The sequence below is a fragment of the Staurois parvus genome, unplaced genomic scaffold (assembly GCF_062004578.1).
Source record: "Staurois parvus isolate SC_StPar_1 unplaced genomic scaffold, SC_StPar_1.0 ptg000249l, whole genome shotgun sequence".
Classification (NCBI taxonomy): Eukaryota; Metazoa; Chordata; class Amphibia; order Anura; family Ranidae; genus Staurois; species Staurois parvus.
The window spans coordinates 10788592-10809785 of record NW_028318045.1 but is presented as its reverse complement, the minus strand read 5'-3'; the positions used below and the strand labels follow the sequence as shown (position 1 = coordinate 10809785).

The 21194-nt window shown below is 42.2% G+C and overlaps 1 protein-coding gene across 2 annotated transcripts in view; it reads left to right on the top strand.

The window, feature by feature from the left end:
- FBLN1 (fibulin 1) overlaps positions 1 to 17935 on the top strand; it is a 108329-nt gene extending 90394 nt beyond the window's left edge. The window contains exons 15-17 of one of the 2 annotated variants that reach the window (XM_089680765.1): positions 48 to 184; positions 5159 to 5293; positions 14616 to 17935. In XM_089680765.1, the coding sequence (XP_089536891.1) occupies positions 48 to 184; positions 5159 to 5293; positions 14616 to 14755 (412 nt within the window). In that variant the 3' untranslated portion in view covers positions 14756 to 17935. Of the gene's footprint in view, positions 1 to 44; positions 185 to 5158; positions 5294 to 14615 lie in introns of both variants that reach the window. The other variant, XM_089680764.1, reaches the window with a different exon arrangement.
- Positions 17936 to 21194: the final 3259 nt, after the last annotated feature.

Here is a 21194-nt window from a genome sequence, read left to right as displayed (position 1 = left end):
TTGCTGTTCAAATATCATACTAGTCTTGCTTTTCGTTCCATAAGCAGATATGAAAGATCAGATACAAGCCGTTGCATCAAATCCTGTTGGCCAAATGACATGAGCTGCATTATGGATCCTGTGCACACAATATCCAACACGGTGGTCTCCCTGCCCACCTTCCGGGAATTCAACCAACCACAAGGTAAGCTTAGTGAAAACAGCAGAATATACTCTTCTTTAAGGGATACTGAGGATAGTAAATGATACCAGACCAAACGTGGAGTGATTTTACCTTTAGTTATCAAATGACCAGTTTCACTGGAAAGGTGAAACCTTATTAGTTGTAGTATTAGGCTTAACTTTTGCTCCAGTTTTCATAAACCATGCTTGTTGCAGTTAAACTGTGATTTTCCCAGGGTCAATTATTTATAATCAGTAATCCCACATGGAAGAAAAATATGTTTGAAATATATTTTAAAAATATTCTTCCCAAATATATGGAGATATATTTGAAATGCTACAATTTTGGCCATATTCAATATATTTCAAAATATATTTCAATATATATATATATATATATATATATATATATATATGTTTTTTTTATATGTTAAAAAAATCTGAAGAATATATTTTAAAAAATTATATTTCAAAAAAAAAATTTTTTTTAAATATATGCTTCTGATTTTTTTTTAACTTATAAAAAAGTAATTTTAACATATATTTTTACACATATTTGTAAATGCATTCCAAAAATGTAGATTTGTATCTTTAAAGATATGCAGTATATTTGAAATGTATTTTTAAAAATATTTTTCATATACTTTGTAATAAAAAAGCATTTCAACATGCAATATATATATATATATTTATTAATTTATTTTGAAATATATTGAATATGGCCATAATTTTAGCATTTCAAATATATGTCAATATATTTGGGAAGAATATTTTTTAAATATATTTCAAATATATTTTTCTTCCATATGGGATACCAGGTGTTTGAGCGTAGTCATGTCCATTATGTAATGTAACACTGTGCATTGCTACTAAGAATGCAGATTTGTATTTATCCATAAAATGGTAGTGTTCAGCACTGTTACTTGTCACAGCCTTAATAAAGGTGTTCATAGAGTCCTGGTAGTTGTATGCTCAGAGCATATTTCTCTCAGTAAAGCTGAAAATAAACTACAGAGTCCATGAGCAATCATGGGCAGGAGCATAGAAAAGGAAAAGCCTGGGAAGACAAAGGGGGAGTTGGAGAGAGACTATGCCCATGGAAGAAGTGTGAGTGTTTGTATCGAGCCATGCAGTACTGGACTGGATCGGGTTGAGCCAGAGAGTGCAGAAAAGCTGATTAAAAGACTGTCTAGCCCAGGGGTAGGCAACCTGCGGCTCTCTAGCTGTTGTGGAATTACATTTCCCATGAGGCATTGCAACATTATTAAACTGACAGTTACAGCTATGACTTGCAGAGGCATGATGGAACTTGTAGTCCTGCAACAGCTGGAGAGCCGCAGGTTGTCTACCCCTGATCTAGCCGCACACTGCATGTGAAGAGCTGCTTCGGGGAGACCTTACAGCTACAGGAGTGCATGAGTCATGTGCACCACTGCTGCATCTTTAGTTAAGGGGGTCCCCTATCACAGAACTTCTATCGTTGTCTTGAAGGACTGGTGACAGAGTCGCTGACCCACTCATTGTTACTATCATTTAGGTCGGGTGTCGGCAACCCGCGGCTCCAGAGCCGCATGCGGCTCTTTTTCATCTTTGCTGCGGCTCCGGAGCACACTGCCCACCAGGTGACAGGCAGTAGGGTTTCAGTGGTCGGCAAGCCGCGGATCGCAAGCCACATGCGGCTCTTCTGTGTGCCGGGCGCCCGCTCCCCTCCCTCCTCTCGGGCGGCCGCCTCAAAAGTCAGGACTCTTTTAATCCGGCCCGCGGAGCGTGGAACATTAGCTGTCAGGATGTAGGCGGGGCAGCCAGGATGTAGGCGGGGCAGCGTGACAAACTCCTCTCACAGTCCGCCCTGAAGACCGGAACACAGCGCGGGAACACAGCGAGAGGAACGCGCGGAGCAAAGGTAAGTGAATTGAGACAATATGGGGAATTAATTACTATAGGGGGGATGAATTACTATGGAGGATGAATTACTATAGAGGGGATGAATTACTATAGGGGGGATGAATTACTATATGGGGGATGAAGCTAACTGCACGATCCTGTATATAGCATTAAGGTAAGAAACAATATATGCAGTGTCGGATTTGTTTTAAATGTTGCAATGGTTTTGCGGCTCCCAGTCTTTTTTTTCCCTTCGGAAACGGGTCCAAGTGGCTCTTTATGTCTTAAAAGTTGCAGACCCCTGATTTAGGTTAACCCTTTTTGCCAGCCAGGCCTGTTGCATTTTTCAACAGTGGCCTAATATCAGATTTAATTGCACCATTGCCCCCTTATTGCTTTAAGCTGTCGTTCCTCGTCTGCCACCGTGGTCACTGCAAGCAAGTTGCTGAACTGAGTTAACCCTTTTCTCCCTGCTAGGCAGAACCTTGTCCCTACAGCTGTATCCATTTCTGTTTAAGCCATTTAAAGAGGGAGCATTTGTCACTTAAGTTCAAATTCATAATGTATAAATGTGTGAGTTAGCGAGCGCACCAAAAAAGCTGCTGATACACAAAAAGGAACCACAAAACCTTCCTAAGAATATGACATAAAAATGGGGTGTGCAGCGCTATACAAATAAAAATAAAACACACTGTCACAAGTATGACAAAATATGACAGAAATAGAAAAAGTCCTATAAACTGAATGATAAACAGTCCAAGGTAATATGATATCAGTCCAAAAAGGTATATTCCAGTGATGGAGTATAAATGACTTCAATCCAAATGGGTATATTCCAGCATCCTAACATGAAGGTGTAGAAAAATTGCCCACTCACCGGAAGTGCAATTTAATGTGCACATAGAAATTCCATGAAGCCGGAGGTCTCATGAAGGTATAGCCTGGTGAAAAAGGTGCCCTCTGGTGGTATATGGGGTGACGGCTGCCAGAGATGATGATCTGGACCTATATCCCAAATTCTCCTGCCTGGCTGGACTCCTAGAATGCTGGGCTGAGATGTGGAGGCTCAGTGCCAGGTAATAGAGATGAAAACGCTCATGGTGTAGTATTATGAAATGTATTTATTAAGTATAAATCATTATGATAAAACAGTAAACGTACAGGGTTAAAGAACCTATACAAATATAGTGTGAATGAGCTCTTTGAATGCACTGACGAGTGGATAAAAATGATGGCCACCGGACCTCCTGATATGGTGGCGTAAACATCAAGGCGTGCAGAGGCTCCTCCTACAAGTTCAAATTCATGTTTTAGCAGGAATAGTGGAAGCCCATAAGAAATAAATAAAAAATCTAGCAGGTATAGTGGGATCCCTTAAGGATGCCCACAGTAGGTGAACAGACCTGAGGACGTTACAACACTAAATTAGTTCTTAGACTTCTTGAGATATCTACTGGTGAAGTCTCTGTTCCTAAGTTCCCATCAGAGTTCCCTATAATTAGGCGTTTCAATCTGTCTGTGGGATTTACTAATGTATCTGCATGCTATGGAGAATGCAGTATGAGATGTATAAACACCCCAAAATTGTTTGACTCCAACATGTGCAGTGATCAAGTCAACTGTGGGAAGAAGTATCTTGTTTGCTGTAGTATCCAAGAGATAGATGAAGCCAGTGGGTAGCAGCATACTTACCTTATTCCTCATTCTCATCAAAAGCAGCCACTTTTTCTCTCCCAATCCCTGGCCCCACCTTGTGATGGAGTTGGAGGGGTGGCAATAAAAATGATCAGCCTTGTGTGGTCAGTTGTACAACAGGGAATAAGCTGTTGGGAATGAGGAATAAGATAAGTGTTTCTGCTGATTCCTTACCCCTAAATAAGCATTAACCCTTAGTATCCAGGGGAAGGTCACAAGATGCAGATCCTTTTGTCAGGTTTCTGTGGGAGTGAGCTCTTGTAGAAAGCCAATTTAGAGTTTCCCAGGGTGTAGAGTCTAAACCCCAGCCTGCTTCTTCACCAGGACCCCTGATGGTTTAAACTTGCAGCAAAGTAGAACCAGGTTGCAGCATCCAGGTACGCAAAGCTGAAAATGCGGAGACCTCTCGTGTGTCCAGAGTACAGATGGCAGGAGACAGAACAGGTTCCAGGAAACGAGACAAAATCAGGGCAGGTGGCAGGCAAGTTAAAACAGTAGACAAAGCCGGGGTCTTTACACGGGTAGTCAGGCTAAGAATACAAGTAATACAAGGCAAACCAGGAGCACAGAGAAACTAGGAAGTTGCACAGGCAACGCGGGCTGCACTGAGCATGTCTATTGACAGGAAAGCAGACTGGGAAGTGGGCCAGGAAGTGATAGAAGGGAAAGAGATATAAATCCACAGTAAAGCAGGTGACGCCCAGTGGTGAACACAGAAGCCAGCAGCAGAAGTGAATGGAATCACAGGTCTAGCAGAACCACTGCAGCAAGGAAGTAAGAATTTCACAAATAGGAAACTGCAGGATAGACTGTCACACCTTTATTGCTAATTGGATATCAGTTTTAAAGCAAACCCTATCCTTTTTCAGTTTACTGCCAAATGTGTACTGATCTGCTTATGCAGTTCAGTGAAGCATGATCAGAGAACAAAAACACCAGTATGATCCCCCCCAAGACCCAGTAATTTCCCCAGTGGGACCAACAATCATCTTGCCTGTTGCACAACACACTGATAGTAAAACTAAGCCATCAATCACAACCCTTCCTAAGACAGCATGTGTCACTGCTCTCAGCAGGGTGGTCAACATATGTCAGCAGGCAGGAGGAGTGATTAGAGAGTTAAATAAAATGTTAGCTACTGAATTCTGTCAGAAAGACAAAATGGGCAAATGAGTAGTAGCACTGTTTTTTTCTTCTTGGGCTGTACATTTTGGAGAAAGAAAACATGAAACATCCAATGGACAGGATTACAAAAGTACCTCTTTGTTTACATGATCAGGAAATGAAAAGATTCTTTTTGATGATATTTATGGCAACTTTTTATTTGATTTTGATGGCATTAATGCCTTGTATGTGGTGAAAAAAAAGAAGTAAGAAACATATGACATTGCTGACCAGTAGTCTTATGTTCCTGCAGATATCATCTTCCTTCGAGCTATCACTCCAGTGTATTCAGTAGGACCCAAGCCAGACATCCAGTTTGCTATAACAGAAGGCAATCTGAGAGATTCCTTTGACATTCAAAAACGCTGGATGGATGGAACGACTGTCGGTAAGTAATAGTTTATGTACACCTAGAGTATGTGATTGGTACACAGAGGTAGTGGAATGCATGGTTAATAAAAGAACTCCAAGGGGAGGTTAAGGGCCATCAAAGAATTTTTTAATTTGAGTGTTAAGTGTACCTCTGGTGGAGAGGCTAGGGTGCATTACACAACACTTCCCATTCAAACTCAAACTTCATAGTTGGCCCTTTTGTTAACCCCCACATTGGAGGGTTAGACTGAATATGAGGGATTCTTCTTTGAAAACCTTCCCCAGTAGACTTAGACTGAACATTGGGACTGGTAAAACTTTGAAAGGGATGAGTCCTATTCGCTGTAGCCCTTCAAGGATACATATAGGAGCAACATGTTTACCTCTGTATATTTCCTGAAGATGTGGATCATTGGTTGATGGAGGAGGAATGGAGGTCTGTTTCCCAGACCATTTAGATATGGATATGAGAGTTAATGTGGGAACAGCAGTATTATGATTATGTTTTGTTACATGCTAAATAGATTTCAAGGTTAGGAACATGAATAATAGACCATCTGCGATGTTAAAGTATATAGAGTATATGTAACTGAGCAGCAAGAGTAATGTATGTATATTTTTGCTTTTAAAAAGAAAAAGACACAATAAAGGCAAATTATTTTATTGATGTAAGAAAGTTTAGTACCTAAAGTGTCCCAATTTGGATTCTCAAAATGTTATTAGGTTTTTTGTTTTTTTGTTATTTGTATCCCATTGGGGCGGTCTCCCTTCAATTTCTGTCCTGTATACACAACAGGAAGTGAGAGGAAATGTCTTCAAAGTGACAGAAATCCCCTAAATCCTCATTTAGACAGCTGTCACTTGAACAAGTGTCCCCACTGGAAGATTTCCCTTTTATTTCTGTTCCAACTACAGTGGTCACCAGAAGAAATAAAGAGAGTGAATTGCCCCAGTTGTGACAGACAGAAATAAAAACATGTACAATTTCTTTCTCAAAGATCTAAGGCTGGCCATACATTATACATTTATCTGGAGATTTTTGGTTTAGATTTACCAAAAACCATATAATAGGAGGACAAACCTAAACAACACTTTCAGTTGCATCCAATTAGGCAGGCCCTTGCACTACACAGTTGAAGGTAAATCTAAAGGAAATTGGGCAGAAAATTGGAAGATAATTGTATAATGTATGGCCAGCCTAAGAGTCCAAAATCTTATAACATTTGTGTTTTTTCTTAACAAGGAAACATAGAACATTCTTATGATAGTAGCATTAGTAAATAGTTATGAATGCAATTATATTTACTTGTTTTAAATTTTTTTTTATATTTCTTCAGTTGCTTCAGTTGCTCCTGGGCATTTTTTTTTCATCTGGGTTGCAGGGGCTTTCTCAGTTAAGTACACCCCATGGCTGCATGCCTAAGCTAAGAGCAGATGGTAGCAAATGCTACGTGAATCATCCGCCATTAGTCAGCATAGCCATGGCTAAAAATGCTAAGGGGGTGTTTTTCAAAGTAATTTCTCAACAAAATAAAGCATGGAGACCAGGGGCGGACTGACAACTCATGGGGCCCCCAAGCAATAAGGGATCATGGGGCCCCTGTGTCCTCGCCCACACTCAAATTACACCCAAAAAAGCCTATGAAAGGTACCAGGGACATCTCATGGGGCCCCCTATGACTGTATGGTCAGATCCTGGGAGCGTGCATGAAAGGGTGATTCCATAAGACCCCTGCAAGGGAAAGGAACCACCTTAAAACCGTAAGTTTTACTAGTGCAAAGGGGACAAGTTGATTAGGGAAGAAATGAGGACTTCAGTACAACAAGTAGCAGCATCCGTAAGCCTCATTCACACTTGTACTCCCGCATTTAGCTTTTCTAAACACGAGAGATGTTATCTGGATCATCTTTTATTTCTCCAAGATCACATTTTTCTGCATTTAGATGTGATTGTACAAATACAGAATTGTATTTTCTCTAAATGCAGCTAAACTGAATGCACCTAAACTGAGGTACAGGACAATTTTAATGGCACCTTTGAAAAATCGTTACATGCAGTTATATGTGTTTAGAAATGTTCTCTAAATTCAAATATACACAGGTGTGACAGTGCCAGTGTGAATGATGAGTGGTACTTGCATTAGGACCCTATACATTCCAGGATGAATGCCCGGAATTCAGGTATTCTGAGTTTCGGACATTCATCCATGAATGCATAGGGCCCTAAATGTGAGTACCACACAGTACAATGTACAGCCCTGTCCAGCCGCAGAGTATTTGACCCTGGCATAGATTTTGATAGGCTGCAGGCAGTGTGGTTGGACGCTGAACCTGTGCCTCCCGGGTGCACCAAAATGCCAGGATTGCACACACAGGAGCTAGTATTTTATAAACTCTGCTAGCAGTGGTGCCAGAAATCAGTCTTTAGTTTCCCTGGCACACTAAGATGTATACAGAGAGTAGGAAGGCCATCAAGGTCACCCAATCAGCTTGTTTTACATTGCACTGAGGGGGAAGGCATAGGGTTGACATCAGTGTTCTGCTGTCCCTTTTCTGTCCAATCTGCAGTCAGAGAGATTAAAAAACCCTAATTTTATAAGGCAGAATATTGTGGGTTTTTATATATCTTTTTAGATGCATGCTACAAGAAGTAAAAATGTTTTTCTAAGCTCCCTGACCTTTGCTCCCAGCCATTCTTCCATAAAAACTGTCATTACGTCTGACTGGCCCACACAGAGGGGTTGCTGTCTTTAGTACAAACTTCAATTGACCTAATGGTTTCCACCAGATAGAGTTCATGTTTTGGCTACACGGAAGCCTTTCTTCTCAGCAAATACAGAACAGTTCCCTTTTAAGTACAGCCAAGTGTTGACAGCAGCCTATTAAGGAGCAATACAGGTCAGTGTCAATACCATCATTCAGGCTGAATAGTGGCATCAAGTCATCCAGTTTTATTTTCTCTACATATCATTACTCAGAAATGACTTTAGGTCCACCACTCCCTCTTGCTGCTCCCGACAAACATGCTTAGTAGTTTCTTGGAATCCCTTTACTATGGGCCGAGAGGCTTATGATTATCCAACTTTTGTAGTTCTCCACTGCTGCTGAACGTAGGTTCTGAACATCCAATCAGCTCCTCTGCCCTACTCACCATATGCCCACAATCAAGATGGAGAGCAGGAAGTGTCAGAGGAGCAGCGGGTGCCCTATCCTGCTAAGATATAAATATTTGAGGCTGTAGCTTTTGATGACAGCAGTAAGAGGGAGTAGTAGAGAAGGAATAGTAAAGTCAGATTTTGACTATTTGTTTTTTTGGTCCCTTCTATAAACAGTCATTTAAGACTCTTTAGTTCAACATGTGTTGCTCTTAACAAGGTGTATATGTCCGGGTATTCATTTTTCTTTTGGTAAAGTGTAAACACTAATGAATTTCTGAACATCTATCTGCCCCCTTTTGGTCTGTTATATTCCATTGAAAATGTTTTGTTATATCTGTTCAATAAATACAGTAAATACTTGTTGGTCTTTGCAGAAATCTTGTGAACTGATAACATCATGTGATCTTTAACTCTGCTGACTGTTATAGTTTACTGTGCTCCCAGCCCTTTGGACTACAGAACACCTCCTCCTATATTATGGAGAAGAGGAGAGGGGAAAGTGTTCTGTAGTACAGTCCTAGAGTGACAATGCCACTCATCCATATATAATGTACACTTAGTGAGTGTTGTTACCCTAGAACAGGAATTCTGTTCAAGATAACCAGGTGAAAAGAGAGGGAAAAAGCCTAAAACAAAGAAAGCTAATGCAGCCACCACATCTAAGGACTGGTAAGCTGCACTATAGTCTTTGTATTATTTAGATACATTTTAACATGTTTATTAAAAAATGTGGACTAACCTTAGCTTGTACAGTGGCCTTAGGTCCAAAGATCAGATTCCCCCTAAATTCCTGCTTGCATCCACAGATATTTGAAGCACCCCAAAACCCAGGGCATTCTGTTTTGAAAATATCAACCATAGCTTACTAGATTGAAATCTAGCCTAAATCTTTCCACCCTACATGTTCCATTTGGCCACCAAATTCTCAATGGACATTGGGAAGTTGGGCAGGGGATGGGGGGATATTGAGAGGTGTCAGCCAATCCCCAGGTCTGGTCCAAAAGAGGAAGAAGTTGGCCCTTTGTAAGCTATCCAAAATGGAGCTTGCAGAATTTTATGACTTCTGGCTTTAATGTAAGAACAAAGAAGTGGGGAGCTGGGTTTTTGTCCAGAATGGGCAGTGACAAAGTCCCTTTAAACCAGTTTTACCATTTTTGACCTATAGAGGAAGAGGAGTAAGCTCTACTTACCTTAAACTGCAAAGAAATGTCCTTCTCTCTTTCTTTCTATTATTTTGTAATATTTACCATAAACTTCATAAAATTAGGCACAAAAAACAAAAAATACAGAAGCATGTTAAATAACTAATTTGGCACTGGCCAATAGAGGTCTTCATGATAAAATATCACGATATTCCCCAGGAGTGACATCGGGACACAGAAAAGCTATTCATATTATCATATGCCCTCTCCTTCTGAATTCTCATATATTTAATTGCAACCTGCAGACAAAATGGCCACTCGTACATTTATCATCCCATGCCTGGAAAGCTACAAAAGAGACAGTGGCCACAGAGCACGGCCAGATGTTTGATTCCGAACGCATTAATGCCAAATGTTGTTAGGCCTGTTTAAGAATGAGTGATTCCAGAGAGCTGGCTTTTTTGTCAGTTTAAAGAACTTTGGGTTTGCCGAGGGGCCAAAAGCAGGCTCATTTTGAAGCCATTTTGCTCATGCCAAACCCCAAAGATAAGTATACTCCCTCTGAGGTCAGTGCTAGCCCTCATTCTGATCATAATGCTTGTACCGGGCCCAAACCTCACGCAAATTCGAGCTATTTCTTTTTCTTTTCTTGTTTTGTTATTTCAATCGAACTTCTGTACGTGGAATCTGTTGCCTATAAACTCACGACTTTCTGCAAACCTAAAATATCATTGAGGTTTTCTTTAAACTGTGTCACATAGACAAGAAAAATACCCAGAAGTTATTATCAGCGTGTAAATACGAATGGGCGTCTGACACCGTGAATTAGCCAGGCTGGATACGCCAATTTGATTAAGGAGTCCTCGTTCTGTGAAGCTGTACTGGCTGCTGGCAGGACAGTGTAACTGGAGATAATTGGGGGGAAAGGGGGTGTGAGGCAAGCTGGAGAAGCACATTTCCTAGAATTTCATGCTTGTATTTGTAACTGCAAGTTCCAGCATGCTCTTTAATGACCAAATGAGCGGACAATGGGGGCTGAATCTTTGGCAGCCTTTTTTACCTCTTTTAGACTTCTGCAGCGAGATCTACACATTGGAGTTTATACATCTGCCCACACTCCTTAAACTAGAGCCTATTTTTTTTTCATTTTAAATGGAGTAGGAAATAATTAGAACTCATGCTGTGTATTTACTGCTGTCGGTGTCCTGATTTGAGGGATATAACCTCACTGCCTGTCCTTGTGACAACCTGTTACATCCTCATTCAAAGGAAGTCACTGAGACAGGAAACATCCACATCATAGATCACATTTAAAACCTGATTTTAAAAATTCTAACCCTTTCCACTGCATCTAAAAAGGGTTTAGAGTTTACGTTGAATTTCTGGGAACAAATGTAATAGTATCAACATATCAAGTATTGCTGTCCGCCGTGTGAACACTGGGGAGATTCACCCTCTCTTTTTGTCCTGCCGCTATTGTCAGTGGGACAAAATTCTAAATTTTTGTAGCTGTCTCTGGAACAAGATATGCGGGGCAACCATCGAATGGGGACACTTGTTCTAGTAATAGCTGGCTATGAGGGGATTTCCTCTCTATATGGAGAGCTTTGCTTTCATTTCCTGTTGTATTTCTGGGACAGGTTGTGAAGGGTAATCTTCTCATCAGGATACAAATGGCAAGGAAAAAAACCCAATAGCAGTTCTAAACATTCTGTATTTTACCCAAAGCTAAAAAAATGAATAAATAACAAATATGAACCTGAAAACAAAAAAAGAATGCACATTTGAAGTAAAACTTTAGGCAAAACTTTTTTTTTAGTTTTGGATAGAGTAGAGATTCACCATTTCTGTTTGTCCTGTTTAACATTATCACCAAGAGTGAAAAACATACTGCATAATTTTGGTTTTCCCAGGAACAGTAAACCTTCCATTGGGGACACTAATTCTGGCACCCTAGTGAAAACCAAGGATTCCGTCACTTTAAATGGATTTCCTCTCACTTCCCATTTTGGCTATGGGACATGAAGTGAAGGTAAATCCCCCCAATGGGACACAGATATAAAAAAAAACTGACAGGGTTTATAAACCTTAATCTTGGTAGACACAGGTACCTAAATTCAACCGGCTTCCGTTACATGGGTATGCTGGAGTAGCGCTACCCCCCCGTAGGGGCTGCTGGTAATAGCTGGTTCTTCCCTAATAGTACAAAGTCTGTCCACCACCACAAGCACCAGTCCATACATTCTGGCTTCAATAACTCAGTCTAGGGGATGTTCTTTTGAAATATATTGCATGCCGAACTTTAAATAGGAGAGGGGTATTGGATACTTCAAAATGCTGCACAGCAACAGAGGACAGTCTTTTCTGGGCTCACACTCCAGGATTGAAGTGAGGACAGGGGAACGACCAGTATTCTGAGACCCTCTGAGAGCTGTCTCAGTCCACAGCTACCTCTGGCACTTACATCCCAAAAGCACACAGTCACCTGGGGATCACAATTCAGAGTCAGTACTCACAAGACCCCAGGATATCTGCACACCTTCCAGATTCCTCTGGGTACAGTCCAGTGAGGGAGACAGTCCTTCTCCAGACCAGATCCCTTATGGTAAAGTCCCACAGCCACTTTCTTGGAAGATCACTCCAAGCCCTCAGCTCTGCCACAGCTGAAACCTATAAGAACAGCTACACAGGTCACAGACTGCCTTGAGGGCTGTAGCCCCAAAGGCTTTGGACCAATCTCTCCAAGGCTTCGGACTATGTATCACGTCCCCAGCAACCTTATGGACACTCCTCTTCAGGGATTGATTAGACTATTATAAATATTCATGTTGGTCATTTGAATCTCTCTCGCTATGCTCTGGAAGATTCTTCCAGGGTCAGGGGGAAGCAAACTCCCAGCTTGTGAAACCCTGAACAGACCAATACCAACAATCACTGCTCCCTTAACAACAGAAAGAGCCAAAAACTAAATTTTCCTAGCATCCTACACTAGGAAGGTGCTACAGTGGAAAACCAACATTCGATCAGTGCTTGCAGCCAATGGCTGCAGTGCTTATCTGTGTATTCTGACGGGGGGGGGGAGGGATATTCTCACTATCAGAATACAATAGCACAGTGGAGGCGATCCCTGCATCAACATCGCTTGTGTGCAGGGATCTGTACTTTTTTGTAGTTCAGCTCATTGGGTGAATGAAGAAACTGTCCATGTATACCCTGAAAAAACAGATTCTTACTTATTGCAGAAAAAAGTAATATTTCAAGTAATGTAAATGTATTATTGTTTGCTGAGAGCATGGAAGGTCATTTCCAGCTTACATATTCTATTCTTGACAAGATAAATCAGAGCTGCAACCTGTCTGGCTGGCATATGCTCTCACCTCAACGACAACAACCTCCTCGATCCCCTACAGTCTCGCATCCGTTCCCTACACTCCACCGAAACTGCCTTACTCAAACTCTCCGACGACCTGCTAACCGCCAAAGCTAATGGCAACTATTCAGTGCTCCTACTCCTTGACCTCTCTGCGGCCTTCGACACAGTCGACCACCCCCTCCTCCTCAAAAAACTACACTCCCTCGGCCTCAGAGATTCTGCTCTCTCCTGGCTCTCATTCTACCTGTCACAACGCTCTTTCAGTGTTACCTATAATGCTACCACCTCCCTCTCACTCCCCCTCTCTGTCGGGGTCCCTCAAGGCTCTGTCCTCGGACCCCTCCTCTTCTCCATCTACACCTCCTCCCTTGGCCAACTCATACACTCTCACGGCTTCAACTACCACCTCTATGCCGACGACACACAAATCTATCTCTCAACCCCCCACCTCACCCCCTTGGTCTCCGCCCGAATCACACACCTGTTGAGCGACATATCAGACTGGATGTCGCTCCACTTCCTTAAACTGAACCTCTCCAAAACCGAGTTTCTTGTCTTCCCTCCAGCCCGGACACCACCCCCCATTGACTTCTCCATCATGTCCAACAACGCCACCATCAAACCCGCCCCGCAGGCCAGAGTACTTGGTGTCATTTTGGACTCCAACCTATCCTTCCAGCCCCAAGTCCACTCTTTAACAAACTCGTGCAGACTCCACCTCCGCAACATCGCCAAAATCCGCACGTTCCTAACCCCAGAAACCACTAAACAGCTCATCCACTCCCTCATCATATCACGACTCGACTACTGCAACTCCCTCCTCACTGGCCTGCCTCGCCGCTGGCTATCCCCGCTTCAGTCCATCCTGAATACGGCTGCCAGACTCATTCACCTTTCCAACCGCTCCGTTTCCGCCACCCCCCTCTGCCAATCCCTCCACTGGCTTCCGATTGCGCAACGGATCAAATTCAAAATCCTAACGCTGACGTACAAAGCCATCCACCATACTGCCCCGAACGACATCACTGACCTAATATCCAAGTACCGCCCAGCACGCACACTCCGCTCCTCACAAGACCTCCTTCTCTCTAGTTCCCTGGTCTCCTCCTCCCATGCCTGCCTCCAGGACTTCTCCAGGGTGTCACCCATCCTCTGGAACTCCCTGCCCCAACCCATCAGATTATCACCTACTCTCCTCTCCTTTAGGCGCACCCTGAAAACCCATCTCTTCAGGGAAGCCTACACCACCCCTGCTAACTTGCCGGCCTCCTCCACTCTTCCTACCACTCCATTCCCCACAGCTATCTCCTCCTGTGCCACCATCCCCTCCCTCCTAGATTGTAAGCTCAAAAGAGCAGGGCCCTCAATCCCCTCATGTTTTGCATTGTATTGGTATTGTTCTGTCACATGTTCTCTCCCCCTCTGTAATGTACAGCGCTGAGCGAACTATTGGCGCTTTATAAATACTGTATAATAATAATAATAATTGGGAATTCCTCCACTTTTCTTTGCACTAAACCTTCTTCTTCATCGTTATCAAAACTGCAGTTTGGTTCAACTTAGTGGTCTTCCTTTTTAACATTACTGTGTTACCAGTTTATATAAATAAACCCTGCCATATCTTTTACAATTTCTTAGCTGTAACCAATGTTGTTCTTTTTCCAGGTGTGGTTCGTCAGGTTAAACCCATAGTGGGACCCTTCCATGCTACCTTGAAACTGGAGATGAATTACGTGGTTGGCGGAGTCTTGTCTCATCGTAACATTGTCAATGTCCACATTTTTGTTTCTGAATTTTGGTTCTGAGGGGTTGTACATCAGGAGCGCTACGTTTATATTAACACCAGTTACCTTACTCTGATTTGTCATAAATAACAAATCATTTTCCAAGTGTTAATAACATTCCATCTTCTTATGAAGATGCTAGTGAGGGATGCTGTACAATGTCAAAGAGCACCTATAGTGTTGGAGAAAACAAAGGAGGAGGGTAGGAAAGATAGACACAGGGGTATTTTAGAAGTGTGATGTTAAGCCTTTCCTCCTGTTTCATATGAGACCTGTATCCTTTGATAGCTAAGCCCCACTTTCATTGTGATAAGCTCAATTCATTCATTATATGGCAGCTGAAAAAAAGGTGGATAGTGATAGAGTTTTATGTCACATAAGAATGCTAAATTATGGTAACTAGATGCAATGGGGCTGATTTACTAAAGCTGGAGAGTGCAAAATCTGTTGCAGTTCTGCATAGAAACCAATCAGCTTCAAGGTTTTTCTTTTTGGCAAAGCTTAAATGAATAAGCTGAAGTTGGAAGCTGATTGGCTACTATGCACAGCTGCACCAGATTTTGCACTCTCCAGTTTTAGTAAATCAACCCCAATGAATGCCTCCATAGGCTGAACTGTTAAAGTGCACCTGTATCCATTTTAAACTTCTAAATGTGGATGCCAGAAGATGTTAATGTCTTTGTTAGCCAAAAAAGATTCTTCCATGCCCCTCTCTGATTTTGTTTCACTAGGGTCTGACCTCCCTAAATTCATTTCTCCATAAAATACCATTCCATTATCCATTATCCAATAAGAGCGGACTTGCTGACCATTAGGTTTTTCATATTGGACAATAGAGTATCAGTTGGTGGAGCATGGCCATAATGTCAGCTTCCAGTTAGAACCTGTGTTGACAGGCTTTTGTTCGCTTCAGGTGGGTTTTGTCTTCCCACACTAGTCTATGCAGGTCAGAAGGTGGCCAAATGCAGGTCATGTGCACCTGTCAATGCAATGAATGATCACAGAAGGGTCTCAAACGGACGTCAAACCGATGCCAATGACACAAACCCAAAGCCCTGTCCACACAACCCTGAATACTATATCATATACCAATTGCATTCTCTGCTCGTATGCAGTACATTTACTTTTAAAAGTTTAAAATCGACTACAGATTCACTTTAAGGCTGGTAAAAGGTAAACAATTTAGAAACATAAACAGCTTAAGCAGCTCTTAAATCACAAATATACATAATCACACTCCTGCCTTGCAGGCACTGGGGTCCTTGGGGACAATATCTGCATAGAGTCTGTATGTTCTCCCTGTGCTTGCGCAGGTTTCCTCTAGATACTCTAGTTTCCTCTCGCACTTCAAAGAAATGTTTGTAGGTTAAATTGGCCCTAATATGTGTATGTATGTGTGCATGTCAGATAGGGAGCTTAGATTGTGAGCTCATTGGGGGCAGGGATTGATGTGAATGTACAATATGTAAAGCACTGTCTAAGTTGTTGGCACTATATAAATGCCTGTAATAAATAAATACGTAAATATTATACCCATTCACCATACAGTACATATCCAAACAGTAGTAAATCAGTATAGCGTTAAAAAAAAAATACCATCTAACATGGTTATCTGCAGATTTAGGTATGTGTATCAGGTATCAAAATGTGATCATAGCCATGGTAAAAAACATTTTTGGGTGATTACAGGCTCAATTTGTAACAACAAAATGGAGGAAAAGGTTGTAACCAGTGCCATATTAATGCTGGATCCTTCCCTGGTTTCCAACCTGAAAAAAATGCTTTTATTTTAAATAGCCAAGCTATGCTTACCCATAGGTGGACAGATATTGACTATATACCCTCTTCTGTAGTGGGTATGATTCCCAGTATGAATCCCAGAGGAAAAGTTGTTAGTGGGGGATTCTGTGCCACATAGTGCATTTGAACAGTGTGATTATGCACAAGAAAGTGGCTCTTTAAACACGGCTTGTTCATTCAGAGGACTGGGTTCCACTAGGGGGGAGGGACTATGCCATTAACTATTGCAACAAAAAAATTAAGCCTTTAATGAAAATTGGACCTAGCATTAGATATATTTTTTCTAGTACATGCATATGTAATGTGTAAGTGCATACATTATCTCAACTGCCTCCGTCCTTCCCACACACACCTTTAAAAAATGGAATCTTCAATGTTTATCATCACTTTTTGTACCCTGGTACATATATTACAAAAGTACTTTCAGAGAGTTAGAATTTTTTTAACAATAAAAAAAATAATGATTACTGTGTAGCAATGTATGTTGGACATATATGTAAAACAAAGAAATTAAAGTGTTACTAAACCTACAACAGTAAAATTAGTCTGTATATGCAGTAAAGCATGCTTGTTAAACTCACCCTGGAACCTAAGGGGTTAATCCTCTGCATTGTGTAAAAATGCTGTTTGATCCTGACTCCTCTGATCCTCCCCTTTTTCCAGTGTCTACCTCTTATCTTCTGATAAGACATATCATGTGGAGACACTGCACATGCTCAGTTTGGTGTGTATTGCTAGACAGTTTTTTTTTTTCTTGAGAGAGTGCATTTGATCAGCACAAGGCCAATCAGCACTGTGCAGACAGAGGTCAGGGGTTCTACATCCTTCTGGATGTAGAACTACAAGCTTTAACCAGTGCTTGGCTGGACACTGATAGAAGTCACAAGACTGCTCTAACTGCTGATGAGAAAAGGTATATAGCAGTTTATATTTACTAAAATAATTGCATTCCCATGTTCTGTGTAGTGTGGGAGACCAGATATAGTCAATGCAGGGTCCTGGGTTTAGTAACATTTTAATTATTATATTTGTTGTGGTTTAAATATGACACTTCCAGAAAACCTTCACTGACTTTTTCAAACACCATGTTGACCTGCCCTCCTCCTTTATAGCATTTTTTACAGAATGTTTTATTGCTAAAGTACAAATGAGCTTTAAAGTAGAAGCCACTATTTTGCCAATTAGGGGTTTTATTTTTTGGTGAGTATAATTTATGTCCATTAAATAACGTTTTTGTAATGCTTCTGCATTGTGTTTTTCTAATACGATAATGTGCTAAGTGTATTACTTTTGTATGTTATTTCACACAGGATACTGTTGTAAATTGGATGTTTCTTTTTGGAAGTTGAGATGTTCCAGTGATGGCATTAAATAAAGAGCACCGGTTGTTTGAATACTAAATGTAGAATCATGGCAATGCGTTCTTTCACAATAAATCAGATATATTATACCTTTATTAGCTTTCTGACAACCCCCATACTTTTTCCGCAATTACTCTCCTATGCAGTGTGGTCATTTGCAAAGGGCATTGTCAGGGATCCGGGTATGACCAGAAATGTGTGGACTGACACAGGGAAGTAGCAGGCTTCAGGAATGATGTAATAATAATATAATTTATTATTAGCCGCCCAAATATACAAAACGCACAGTAAACAAAACCAACCTTACACTAATATCAATATGTGCAGGAACACAGGCGTAGTCAGGGCTGGAGAGGTGGAATGGTCAGGCAGGCCGTAAGGCACTGTCAGGCACCGCCCGGCGGGATCTCTAGTGACCCACAGAACGGGATTCCCAACGGCGCGGAGTCTAAGCCCCAGTCTGCCTTTTCACCAGAGCCCCTGATGGTGGGCATGGACTTGGCGCAGGACTGAGACCAGGTCGTGACCCCTGAGTGCACCCAACTGTGGTAGAGGGGTCCGCCGAGGGTATGTACCGGGGGAGAGCCTGATGTGAAGGGGCTGGCAGGTTCGGACAGTAGTGACTGGATCCGTGCAGGATGGATGACAGTATGGAGTGTAGCGTAGTCAGACAAGCCGGGTCGGTAACAGTGGAGGCAGATCAGTACAGAGCAGCAGGCAAAGAGTAAACGGGTCACGAGCCAAGGTACAGCAACAGGAGGTCAAACAGCATAGGAGTAGGCAGAAGAATAGTCAGGGACGAGCCAGGAGTCAGAGCAGGAGACGTTCAACAGGAATCAGGATCAGGCAGGGTCGGCAACAAGGTAACTTCTCTCAGGAACAGATGCACAGGAAACTGGGAACAAGATACAGGGGCACATGGAAAAAAAACACCAAGGCACTGATTGCAGGCCTGGTCCTGCTTAAATACACCTCCTGCAATCAGCCTCAGGTGATAGCTTGATTGCAGGAGTGAGATCCTGGCTGCTGAAAGCACCCGCTGGCAAGCACTGGTACTGCATCCCACACGGCAGGTGAGCCCCAGCATCACCAGCGGTGAGTCCATTCCTGACAGGCATGTTGTCCTTTCCTATTTGCTGCCTCTATCTTGGAAGAAATCAACACAAAGTAGTGCCAGAAAGTCATCCGTTCATAACCATTAATTGCTGATATCAATGTGAAGGTAGCCTTTTTATCCTTTTCCTGTCTCGTTGATATCAGCAATAAATAATTATTACATAGATACATAGTTTATAAAGATACATCAAATTCAGCATTTGTGTATGTGCATGTTGTCATAAATTCCCATATCCCTGTGTATTGTGTTCACAAAAAAGTATATCTCACAGGAAGATTCATACAAATTTTCTCAGAACATTCATTTGTCATTTGAACGATTTAATTTACTTTTAACATTTGGTTTTGGAATGCATGGACTTTACTGAGCAAACACCATATACACTTTTAGAAATTCATTTCTTTGAGAAAACCTTTCCATCCTGCTCCTTCTAATTTTAAGATCACGGTGGTCGAAAATAAATGCCGATTTCACCCACAAATGATTAGAAAAACAAACTTCTTTTCCCAAAGATTTTTCATTCAAAATTCTATCCATCTATGGTCAGCTTTAACCTGCCATATGTAGTGCTACCCTCGTGAGGGCCGCTGTGTAGTGGGGATTCCTAAGCCTCTTTCCACACAGCCAGGCAACAGGTACTTCTCACACAGATTTGCATCCAAAAGACAATTACCAAAGTCCATGGGCTAGGTTTTGATGTTTTATTAGGGGAAATCAACTTGGATAGGGAAATAGAGATTATGGGATGCCCAGTTTGGCTTGAAACAATGTAAAGGGGACACTCCCTCCGTAAGTACAAGGGCAGATACTGGACTGTTCTTTACCTGAAAGCCATCAGTCATTGCGGAACAGTAGCAGCTGCCCTTTACGGGCGAGGAACTAGCAGCCCCTCAAAAATCAACTTTACTTCTCGTAGCTACATGCAGAGATGTCCCCCTATAGTGCTGCTCCCAGCTCCACAGCCTGCAAGCACTACCTCCTGACTTCTTGGAAGATCTCCCGGGACAAGGATTAAGGATTGAGCCCAGTGCTGTCTCTAGAAAGTTTGCTACGTGTGGCAATCCTTCCCCTAATAGATCCCAGACTGTGCTGCTGTACTCACACTGTCCTCTTTGCTCCCTGCTGCTACATGTCTCAATCCCTTTCACGCCTCACCGCTGAGTGTATCCTCCCGAGCCAGCTTGAGCCAATCCTAGGCACTGACAGTCTCCTCAGCACTCCATCTTCCACCCTGCTCTCTTGTCAGCCTGAATCTCTCATATTTATGATCCAGTCCACCATTCTACCAGAGCCTCCAAACCTGGGATTGGCTGGACTCCCGTGCAGATAAGGTCTATACCCCTTCCAGCTTACTGACTTCTGGAAGGTTCTATGGTCCTCCAGAATCAGGAGGAGGTGATAGAGCCACAATCTGTTGAGTCATCCAGCTAACCTCAAATAACCCAATCTCAATCACAGACTCACACAATTACCATGAGTCATACACAATGATTTTACCTGCAATACACTATCCTAGTAGCACATTAGAGGGTAAAGCAGGGACCAGCCAAATCATGTATGTATGGTCACTGTGGTTGAACAGAAGTCGATCTCCATGTTTACAATCAATCAGCACTGCAGGGTATAGCCTGTAGTGCTGATCAGTGTAATCTGATGGCAGGCAAATCTCCCTACTGTCAACATACAATGACACAGCAGGGAGTATTCCCCTATCCACATGGTTGGTTGAATAAAAACACTGACCCATCTTTGGCCAGCCTAACTGTGGAAGGGAGTTCCGTCTCTTTATCACTCTAACAGTAAAGAACCCCTTATGCAGTTAAAGATTGAACTGCTTCTCATCTGCCTTCATTGTGTAGTCTTTTTCAGACACCTTAAATTAAACAGTTTTTTTCCCTGAGTCACCATTAACACATTTGTATTTTGTGCTCAAGGGCGGGCTGACAACTCATGGGGCCCCTGGGCAATAGGGGATCATGGGGCCGCAGTGTCCTTGCCCAAACTCAAAAAAGCCTATGAAAAAGGTACCAGGGGCATCTCATGGGGCCCCCTACTGACCCCGGGCCCTCGGGCAGTGCCCGAGTTTCCAAATGGTCAGTCCGCCCCTGATTGGGATAATATCCCATAGTTAATGGCACTGTAATCTATATTTAATATAAATCACTTTTTGCTGCATTTCTTT